We start from the raw sequence: 11,982 nt of genomic DNA, 5'->3' as shown, positions 1-11,982 counted from the left end.
ACGTGTCAGATTATTTAATATTACAATTGTATTCAGTCCAAATGTGCATTTAGGTGGGTGGCTGAGAATCTGTGAGATACCGCTCATTCCGAATTATGAGCCTATGTAAGGCTACGTTCACATTAGCGTTGTGCGCCGCAGCGTCGGGCACTGCAGCGTCGCCGCATGCGTCATGCGCCCCTATATTTAATATGGGGACGCATGGACATGCGTTGTGTTGCGTTTTGTGACACATGCGTCTTTTTGGGTGCACGCGTCAGGGCGCAGAGGATGCAGCAAGTTGCATTTTTTTGCGTCCAAAATCATGCAAAAAAGACGCATGCGTCACAAAACAATGCGTTTTGCATGTGTTTTGCATGCGTTGTGCGTTGCGTCACCGACGCAACACACAACGCAAATGTGAACGTAGCCTAAGCCTGCCTTCGAATGATCAAATGTTCATTTGTCAGATGATTGGATAGTTAATGCCGACATAAAAATCATCATGGGCAGGATATAGAGTATCTCCATGTAAATGGGGGACATGCTGTGGATAACAAAATGCTGTATGGGGACAGAATAAATAACAACGGTTCAGTTCCCATCATTACTCGTTGATCTGTGTAAACCTAGTGTCTCTGAATGCTGTCAGTCATGACCTAATGTGGTTCTACCTGCTTTCATAGACAGAAAGCTTCAGAAAATAATAATGACAAATTAGGGAAATACAGGTTCCCCAGATGCCGAGTCAGAAAATTGCCTGATTTTAACAATACAGTCCTTCAGCAGCTCGCAAAGTTGTATGCTATACAGTGAGAAATATGATAGCCAATCAATCAACATAAGGATAAAGTATTCGCCAAGAAGATTTGGGTAAGGATGTGTGTTCTTGCTCAAGGGTACAATGGCTAAAATCTAGCACTGGAAAAGAGGTTCCATAAAATCCCAAACTCTATTCAGTCAGGTAAAAATAAGCCACATAGGCATTGCAGTCAACAACAGTAGGCCGATGCACTTAGGATAGGCACACCCTAAAGGTACCGTCACACTAAGCGACGCTGCAGCGATACAGACAACGATGCTGATCGCTGCAGTGTCGCTGTTTGGTCGCTGGAGAGCTGTCACATAGACTGCTCTCCAGCGACCAACGATGCCGAGGTCCCCGGGTAACCAGGGTAAACATTGGGTTACTAAGCGCAGGGCCGCGCTTAGTAACCCGATGTTTACCCTGGTTACCAGCGTAAAATGTAAAAAAAACAAACAGTACATACTCACATTCGCGTCCCCCGGCGTCCGCTTCCTGCACTGACTGAGCGCCGGCCCTAACAGCAGAGCGGTGACGTCACCGCTGTGCTGTACTTTCACTTTCACTTTACGGCGCTCAGTCAGTGTGGGAAGCGGACGCCGGGGGACACGAAGGTGAGTATGTAGTGTTTGTTTTTTTACATTTTACACTGGTAACCAGGGTAAACATCGGGTTACTAAGCGCGTCCCTGCGCTTAGTAACCCGATGTTTACCCTGGTTACCAGTGTAAAACATCGCTGGTATCGTTGCTTTTGGTGTCAAACACGACGATACACGCCGGTCTGACGACCAAATAAAGTTCTGAACTTTGTTCAACGACCAGCGATATCACAGCAGGAACCTGATCGCTGCTGCGTGTCAAACTAAACGATATCGCTAGCAAGGACGCTGCAACGTCACGGATCGCTAGCGATATAGTTTAGTGTGACGGTACCTTTAGGCACATCTACTGTACAGATACACAACCAATCGCTGACTAAAGAACAATCTGACAGTCAGTCTCTCTATTGTTCATTGGTCAGCTTATTTTATACCTTTGTTTGTTGTATATCTGTGCCGCAGAAAAGACTAAGGGTGCGCTCACCCAAAACGCGTCAGCCAATAACTGCTGACTGCAATGCCTATCTGGATTTTAGCTATTGTATTCCTGAATTATTGCAAACACTCGCTGGTCAAAAAGTCTGTGTGCATCATTTGCAGCGCTGGAGTCCTGGGTTCAAATTCCACCAAGGACAACATCTACAAGGAGTTTGTATGTTCTCCCCTTGTTTGCTTGGTTTTCCTACAGGTACTCCGGCTTCCTCCCACATTCCAAAGACATACTGATAGGGAATTTAGACTGTGAGCCCCATCGGGGACAGCGATGATAATGTATGCAAAAAAAGCGATTAAATAAAGAGATTATTATTATTTAAGGTCTTTATTCCTGAAGTCTTAGTATCCCTAAGATACTAGAAGGGTGAGCTGTGTCAGGATTTTCATTATGCCCTATAATAAGGGTTTGTGTAATCAGAAACATGTAAGAACTAGACATGCCTATCTTACTATATTATAGTTGAAGTTCTGAAACACAATTTTGGATTTTGACCTGCCCTATTATCACCTAGGTATATGTTACATCATATCATATTCCATAGTATGCTGACTATGCACACTCAATAATTAAGTTAATAATAATATTTTTTTCTGTATTAAAAAGGTTGATAGTATTTATATGCACACTCTCCGAGCAGCTATTATTAGGGCCATTTTGCTGGTGCATATGAGTGTTATTTTGGTTGCATGATCTGCAAGGTTGCAATAGAAAATCTGCTGCATTAAGAGTAAGCGGTATTTTGTTATCTGAAAGTGATTGTATGGTCTTTACTGCTTCATTGACTCTCATAATTCAATTCGTATATTACTGCTAAAGGAATACGAAGGCCTATGGAAATAATTTAGGTCCCAGCATAGTATTTTTACTGTGTATGTTATGTACTCAACCCAAGGCCTTTGCAGTGGCAGGAAATATTGTTATTTTCATTTTGTATTTTTGCCACATGCTGGATTATTAGATTTTTGCTGATGGAATAATGGAGTTTTAATAGTTGAATGGCTATAAATATACATAAATAAAGGGATCGTCCATAATAGTCCTGTTTAGGTGCTGTGCTATCCTTGGCTCTTCATAGTGTATTTCTGGGCATCCATCTCAATTATAACTCATCATTGACAGAACAAACAACAGCGAGAATAGGAAAGTAAGAACATGAGCTCATGGTCATTACCATCATATAAGCAAATGGTGTGTAAAGTCACACAGCACAGCTCAAGTGCTATTCCTGCAATGCACATTACCAATTCCAACCAGGTATTTTAGGAACTGGAAATAGCAGAAAGCAAAACACTCGTCTTTCTGTGTACCTAAAGTAGTACACTGCAAATGGATTTTTCTTTATTATCATGTAGAGCAGCAAAAAGGGATATTGTTCTCAAAATCACATACATGATAAAGGAGTGTGTCTCAATGCGTTTGTGTGTGTATATGTATATGTTTATATATAGCGGATATAAAAAAATCTACACACCCCTGTTAAACTGAAAGGTTTATGTCATATAAAAAAAATGATATTAAGGCCGGAGTCACACTAGCGAGGAATACGGACGCGTGCTATGAGAGAAAAAATCGCATAGCACTTGGACCAGTATTAATCTATGGGGCAGCTCCCATCACCGTTTTTTTTCTCGGCCGTATTATAAGTGCAAGTGAATTCGCAGAATGCTACGATTACACGCATACTGTATATCGGCCGAGACTCACCAATGCAAGTCAATGGGTGCGAGAAAAACATTCCACAGTACTCGCACCATGCGATTGCTGTCCCATTTTAACGCACTGGTGTCCTTCGAAAAGCCGGCAATTCATATGCGACTACTGTAAAAATCGCACTGACATGTTAGAATAGATAAGATAGAATACATGAATACATGCAGTATATACACACAGAATAGGTATATATATATATATATATATATATATATATATATATATATATATATACATATATAATATAATGCTAGGAGCGTCACTCTGTCCGAAGCCTTTATAGACTGCGCAAGCGCGACGCTCCTGCGCAGTCTGGACCCCACAGAGTTACTCATCCGGGGATGAGGATTGAGGCCCAGGAGATCGTGGTAGAGATCGCAGTATACATAAACACTGAACGCTTACCGCGATCTCTGGCACCGTGTCCCGGCTCCGCAGACAGAGCACCCTGCTACCCTCCATGCTGATGTTCGGGGTGATCATGGCCTCCAGCAGGCTGCTGCTGTTGATAGAGTGTGGCATCCTGCCCGAGGTGAAGACCCCTCCTCCATGCGGAGATGTGCCACGGCAGACACACAGACGGGAGACGGACGAGCAGCAGATCCTGCGGGAGATCGGAAACTGGAAGTTGCGGCGGGCATGCGGGCAGCAGGACATGGCACGCTGCAGCCTGGGAGGAGGAAAGTGTGTGAGTGGAGTGTGAGCAGTGACTGTGTGCATGTCTGTGTGTGTGGGCGGGGTCTGCTGTCTGTGTGTGTGGGTCTGCAAGGCTGTGTGTGAGTCTACAAGGCTGTGTGCAGAGTCAGCGAGGCTGTGTGCGGGTTTGGCAGGGCTGTGTTCGAGGGTCTGCGGGCAACCTGGAGGTCTGCCAGGGCTGTGCGGGGGTCTGCGGCCAGTCCTTGGGTGTGTGTGTGTGTGCAGGCAACGTCCAATGGGACTACAAGTCCCATCCAGCTATTCCTGCTACAGTGACAGTGATTGACAAAAAAAAATGTTCATTAATAAACATCGGCCTTTCTATTATATATATCTATGGATCTATCTCTCTATCTATAGATCTATCTCTCTATCCATAGATCTATCTATCTATAGATATATCTAACTATAGATATATTTATAGATAGAGAGATAGATCTATAGATAGATAGATAGATATATCTATAGATACATAGCTACAGTACAGAGCAAAAGTTTGGACATACATTCTCATTTAAACATTTTTCTGTATTTTCATGACTACGAAAATTGTAAATTCACACTGAAGGCATCAAAACTACGAATTAACACATGTGGAATTATATACTTAACAAAAAAGTGTGAAACAACTGAAAATATGTCTTATATTCTAGGTTCTTCAAAGTAGCCACCTTTTGCTTTTATGAATGCTTTGCACACTCTTGGCATTCTCTTGATGAGCTTCAAAAGGTAGTCACCGGGAATGGTCTTCCAACAATCTTGAAGGAGTTCCCAGAGATGCTTAGCACTTGTTGGCCCTTTTGCTTTCACTCTGCGGTCCAGTTCACCCCAAACCATCTCGATTGGGTTCAGGTCTGGTGACTGTGGAGGCCAGGTCATCTGGCGTAGCACCCCATCACTCTCCTTATTGGTCAAATAGCCCTTACACAGCCTGGTGGTGTGTTTGGGGTCATTGTCCTGTTGAAAAATAAATGATGGTCCAACGCAAACCGGATGGAATAGCATGCCGCTGCAAGATGCTGTGGTAGCCATGCTGGTTCAGTATGCCTTCAATTTTGAGTAAATACCCAACAGTGTCACCAGCAAAGCACCCCCACACCATCACACCTCCTCCTCCATGCTTCACGGTGGGAACCAGGCATGTAGAGTCCATCCGATCACCTTTTCTGCGTCGCACAAAGACACGGTGGTTGGAACCAAAGATCTCAAATTTGGACTCATCAGACCAAAGCACAGATTTCCACTGGTCTAATGTCTATTACTGTTCTTTAGCCCAAACAAGTCTCTTCTGCTTGCTGCCTGTCCTTAGCAGTGGTTTCCCAGCAGTTATTTTACCATGAAGGCCTGCTGCACAAAGTCTCCTCTTAACAGTTGTTGTAGAGATGTGTCTGCTGGTAGAACTCTGTGTGGCATTGACCTGGTCTCTAATCTGAGCTGCTGTTAACATGCGATTTCTGAGGCTGGTGACTCGGATAAACTTATCCTCAGAAGCAGAGGTGACTCTTGGTCTTCCTTTCCTGGGGCGGTCCTCATGTGAGCCAGTTTCTTTGTAGTGCTTGATGGTTTTGGCCACTGCACTTTGGGACACTTTCAAAGTTTTTCCAATTTTTCAGACTGACTGCCCTTCATTTCTTAAAGTAATGATGACCACTTGTTTTTCTTTACTTAGCTGCTTTTTTCTTGCCATAATACAAATTCTAGCAGTCTATTCAGTAGGACTATCAGCTGTCTATCCACCGGACTTCTGCACAACACAACTGATGGTCCCAACCCCATTTATAAGGCAAGAAATCCCACTTATTAAACCTGACAGGGCACGCCTGTGAAGTGAAAACCATTTCCAGTGACTAGCTCTTGAAGCTCATCAATAGAATGCCAAGACTGTGCAAAGCAGTCATCAAAGCAAAAGGTGGCTACTTTGAAGAACCTAGAATATAAGTCATATTTTCAGTTGTTTCACACTTTTTTGTTAAGTATATAATTCCACATGTGTTAATTCATAGTTTTGACGCCTTCAGTGTGAATGTACAATTTTCAGTCATGAAAATACAGAAAAATCTTTAAATGAGAAGGTGTCTCCAAACTTTTGCTCTGTACTGTATATCTATCCATATATCTATCTAACTATCCATATCGATTTACATCTATCCATAGATACAGTATATCTATCCATAGATATATCTATAGATAGATATATGAATAGATATATCTATGTATCTATAGATCTATCTATCATTCCTACTATCTATCTATCTATCTATCTATCTATCTATCTATCTATCTATGTATCTATCTCATTCCTTCTATCTGTCTTTTTTTTTCTCTATCTCATTCCTTCTATCTATCTATCTATCTATCTATCTATATCTCTATCTCATTCCTTCTATCTATCTATCTATAGATAGATAGAAGGAATGAGATAGATAGATGATAAATAGATAGATAGAAAGAAGGAATGAGACAGATAGATAGATCTATAGATAGATCTATACATAGATTGATAGATATTATCGATAGATCTATCTATCCCGTATCTATCTATCTATCTACCTATCTATCTATCTGTATGTCTGTCTGTCTGTATCTATCTACCTATCTGTGTGTAATGCAGTGTGGGTTGGACAAATGTAAAGAGGAGGTTAGACAAGAAATGACATCACAAATCTTTTTTTTTTGTTCAATAATAGATCGTTATTTAGCTTTCAAAAATGCATCAAAAAATGCATCAAATCCGCACAAAAAACCCATCAAAATGCGCCAAAAATGCGCGGATTTTTACCTGCGTTTTCTGCCAAGAGATGTGGATTCAGTGCGGAAAAATCTGCAGGCAAATCCGCAACATGTGCACATACCCTACAAGTTCCTGTTCTTACGGGAGCCACTGGAGCGGCTGCTGTCTGCCTACAGGAACAAGTTCGGGGAGATCAAGGAGTACCAGCAGCAGTACGGCCTGGAGATCGTGCGCAGTACCGTCGCATCCAAGGGGGACGACCTCACCTTCTTCAAGTTCCTGCGGTACCTGCTGGATGAGGACGAGGAGAAGATGAACGAGCACTGGATGCCAATCTACCAGCTGTACCAGCCCTGCGCCGTGCCCTATGACTTCATCGGCACCTACGAGTGGCTGCGGGAGGACGCTGAGTGCTGAACGCCTTCAGCGCACATGACAAGATGGAGGCACACAACACAGGATGAAGGGGCAGGATGGGAGCTGCACATGACAGGAAGGGGGCGCGGGATGGGGGCTGCACAAGACAGGAAGGGGGCACAAGATGGTAGCAGCACATGGCAAGATTAGGGCACAGGATGAAAGCAGCACATACCAGGATGGAGACCATATACCAATGCAAATGCTCGCCACTCAGGCGTAGAATGGGTTCAATAGCTAATATATATATATAGCTGCGGCGACAAAAATGAAATCTCCGAGCACGCCAAAATACTTGGAGACCACCCGAGTATGCTCTGGGAAACCCAAGTAATGAGTATACTCACTCATCACTAGTCTTTATATTTCATAGAGAGAGATAGAAGACTAGCCAGTTGGCTTCTGTAAAATCAATGCAGACATAGTTTACATACAGTAAATAGATGCAGAATAAGTAGATATATAGATATCAGTGATCAATACAATTAGTAGTGTGTGTGTGCAAATTAGGGGACATGTATGTAATTAATAAAAGATTATTTTTTGGGGAAAAACTGGCGTGGGCTCCTGCCCAAGATTATTTTTGGGTAGAAAACTGGTGTGGGCTCCTGCCTAATTTTTCAAACCAGAAAAGGCAAAGCCAGTGACTGGGGGCATATATTAATAGCCTATGAAGGGACCATGGTTATTGCCCCCCAGCTAAAAACATCTGCCTCCAACTTCCTAGAAATGGCGCATCTCTAAGAATGTACAGGTAATTTCCCACTCTCCAGAGTCCAGCACGGGTCAGACCAGCAAGGAGGGCATCATCAGTGACGTCACCGCTAGTCACTGAAGCTGTGTCGGCAACATGTCATTCTTTCACCAGTAGTTTGCAGCCGGGGCAGACGCATCTTAGCACCGTCCCAGTTGCAAACTGTATTTTCCCCATATATGGATTACTGCGTGGGACACAATGCCAGACAGGTATGGTATATTGTTGCTTTATTATTTTTATGCTTATTACAGGAGAACGAGGGCGTCACGTGGATTAGCTAAATAATAAAGATGGGAACTGTGTTTAGTGTTTTATTTCATTAAAATAATTTATACTGGCTGTGTCTTTATTTAAACCTGTAACAACTATAGGATTAGTAATGGATAGGTGTCTTATTGACACCTCTCCATTACTAAGCCGGCTTGATGTCACCATACAACACAAAGGTGACATCAACCCCAAAACTATTACCCCACTTGCCACCATTACAGGGCAGTGGGAAGAGAGAGGCTAAGTGCCGGAATTGGCGCATATTAGAGATGCGCCATTTCTGGGGCAGCTGAGAGCTGATGTTTGTAGTCGGGGGGCCAATATCCATGGTCTTTCTGGTTATTATTTATAGGGGGACCCCAGATCATTTTTTGCCCCCCCCTATTATTATAGCCAATAAAGGCTAAATATACAGCTGTGAGCTGATATTTATAGCCTGGGAAGCTCCATGGGTATTACCTGCTTCCCAGGCTATAAACATCTGCCTCCAGTCCCTGGCCCACACCATTTTTTCCAAAAGAGAGTGTTTTATTAATTCAATACATTTACAGTAAGCTGCACACTTAATACACTAATTGTATTTGTCACACACATCTATATATCTACCTATTCTGTATGTATGATCTGTATGTAATCCATCTATTCTATCCTTTTCTTCTATCTATCTATCTAATATTTATATATATATATATATATGTGTTTTGAAGAATATTTGTTATTAAAACAATGTGTATTACAATGTGATTTTAACATGAGCTTTTACATACAGAGAACTGCTGTATCTAAAATCTTATGTTAAAATTGCATTGCATATAGATTGCATATGGATACTAGATGTGAGGAAATCACATCATCACATTGCATACGGATTACACATGGATGACCATACGGAGAACACTCGTGCGATTCTTGCCCTTCAAAATCAGACCGATTTTTTATACGTTGAGTGTGACTCCGGCCTAAGAAGAATCATTCCTGAACTTTTCACCTTTAATGTCCCCCATAGTAAAGTACAAATCCATTGAGAAACAAGCTGATATTATTTTGAGGAGGAAGGATGGGAATAAAAAATAACAACACTAAAATAATGTGGGTCTATTAGTGTGAACACCCTTTTATACATAGAGTTGTGGTTGTGTTCAGAATTGGCCAATCTCATTTTAACTCATGTTAAATAGTAGTCAGTAGGGTTGAGCGAAACGGGTCGATCATTTTCAAAAGTCGCCGACTTTTGGCTAAGTCGGCGTCTCATGAAACCCGATCCGACCCCTGTGCTTGTCGGCCATGCGGTACGCGACTTTCGCGCCAAAGTCGCGTTTCAATGACGCGAAAAGCGCCATTTCTCAGCCAATGAAGGTGAACGCAGAGTGTGGGCAGCGTGATGACATAGATCCTGGTCCCCACCATCTTAGAGAAGGGCATTGCAGTGATTGGCTTGCTGTCTGCGGCGTCACAGGGGCTATAAAGGGGCGTTCCCGCCGACCGCCATCTTACTGCTGCTGATCTGAGCTTAGGGACAGGTTGCTGCCGCTTCATCAGAAGCAGGGAGAGCGTTAGGCAGGGTCCACTAACCACCAAACCGCTTGTGCTGCAGCGATTTCCACTGTCCAACACCACCTTCGGTGTGCAGGAACAGTGGAAGCTATTTTTTTTTTTTTTTCCCCTCAGCGCTGTAGCTCATTGGGCTGCCCTAGAAGGCTCCGTGATAGCTGTATTGCTGTGTGTACGCCACTGTGGAAACCAACTGCTTTTTTCAAAGCACATATCCTCTTGTTCCTTCCTTTCTGCACAGCTATCTTTTTTGTTTGTCCACACTTTTTATTTAATTTGTGCATCAGTCCACTCCTATTGCTGCCTGCCATACCTGGCTTACATTACTGCAGGGAGATAGTAATTGTAGGACAGTTTTTTTTTTTTTTTTGTTTTTTTTTTGTGGGAGATTAAGATTGGCATTTCTGCTACAGTGCCATCCCTGTGTGTGCCATCTCTCACTGAGTGGGCCATAGAAAGCCTATTTATTTTTTCCGTGATTTGTGTTCTAAAATCTACCTCAACACAGAAACACTACATCAATCAGTGGGAGAAAAATATTGGCCTCAGTCAGGGCTTGTGTGCCACTGCTGTGTGTGCGCTATCTCTCATTCAGTGGGCTATAGCAAGCCTATATTTTTTTTTTTTTTTTTTTTTTAATATTATTTGGTTTCAAAAGTCTCCCTGAAAAAAAAAAAAAACCTAAAAAAACAGTGGGAGAGTAATATTGCCCTTTCAGCTTGTGTGCCAGTCTTGACTCCTGGGTGTGCCACCTCTCTCCCTCTCATTCAGTGGGCCATAGAAAGCCTATTTATTTTTTTTTTAAAATATTATTGGGTTTCTAAAGTCTCCCTGAAAAAAACAAAAAATACATAAAAAAACAGTGGGAGAGTAATATTGCCCTTTCAGCTTGTGTGCCAGTCTTGACTCCTGGGTGTGCCACCTCTCTCCCTTTCATTCAGTGGGCCATAGAAAGCCTATTTATTTTTTTTTTTAAATATTATTGGGTTTCTAAAGTCTCCCTGAAAAAACAAAAAAAACCTAAAAAAACAGTGGGAGAGTAATATTGCCCTTTCAGCTTGTGTGCCAGTCTTGACTCCTGGGTGTGCCACCTCTCTCCCTCTCATTCAGTGGGCCATAGAAAGCCTATTTATTTTTTTTTTTAAATATTATTGGGTTTCTAAAGTCTCCCTGAAAAAAACAAAAAATACATAAAAAAACAGTGGGAGAGTAATATTGCCCTTTCAGCTTGTGTGCCAGTCTTGACTCCTGGGTGTGCCACCTCTCTCCCTCTCATTCAGTGGGCCATAGAAAGCCTTTTTTTTTTTTGGTTTTTTTAATATTATTTGGTTTCTAAAGTCTCCCTGAAAAAAACAAAAAAAACATAAAAAACAGTGGGAGAGTAATATTGCCCTTTCAGCTTGTGCGCCAGTCTTGACTCCTGGTTGTGCCACCTCTCTCTCTCTAATTGTGGGCCATAGAAAGCCTTTTTTTTTTTTTTTTTTAATATTATTGGGTTTCTAAAGTCTCCCTGAGAAAAAAAAATAAATAAATTAGGTGGGAGATTAATATTGACATTAGTGCTTGAGTGACAGTCCTGCGTGTGTGTCATCTCTGTGATTTTGTGCCACAGAAAACAGAGTGTGTAACATTGTGCCTGATTTTCCTTGTGGTCTCACCAACCTGTTAAGGGATATTGAAATCATACTGAAGTTATAGCTCACCGTGTAAGTTGTTTGATAGCAACAAATAAAGTTACTTTGGTTAAGATTTTAAAACAATGAGGAAGTCTGGTGCAAGAGGTCGTCGTGGGCGTTCATTGTCAGCTGGTAATGATGGTAGTGGTAGTGGAGCATCAGGTGGTCGTGGGGATAAAAATATTCCACCTAAGTCTGGAGCTGTGGAGCCAGTTTCGTCGTCAGGCTACACAAGGCCTCGAACGCTCTCTTTTCTGGGAGTAGGAAAACCGCTTTTAAAGGCGGAGCAGCAAC

General features: G+C 42.3%; 1 protein-coding gene across 1 annotated transcript; it reads left to right on the top strand.

Annotated features, from left to right (window-relative positions):
* Positions 1–4,002: 4,002 nt before the first annotated feature.
* On the top strand, positions 4,003–7,434 carry LOC143793611 (carbohydrate sulfotransferase 14-like; the record flags this gene model as incomplete). Its single annotated transcript, XM_077280674.1, has 2 exons — positions 4,003–4,278; positions 7,147–7,434. Coding segments are annotated over 2 exons (564 nt in total), but the record flags the coding sequence as incomplete, so codon positions are not given.
* Positions 7,435–11,982: the final 4,548 nt, after the last annotated feature.

This window comes from Ranitomeya variabilis, chromosome 1 (genome assembly GCF_051348905.1).
Source record: "Ranitomeya variabilis isolate aRanVar5 chromosome 1, aRanVar5.hap1, whole genome shotgun sequence".
Lineage (NCBI taxonomy): Eukaryota > Metazoa > Chordata > Amphibia > Anura > Dendrobatidae > Ranitomeya > Ranitomeya variabilis.
Note: the sequence above shows the minus strand (reverse complement) of the source record. Positions and strands in the feature narration are given on the sequence as shown.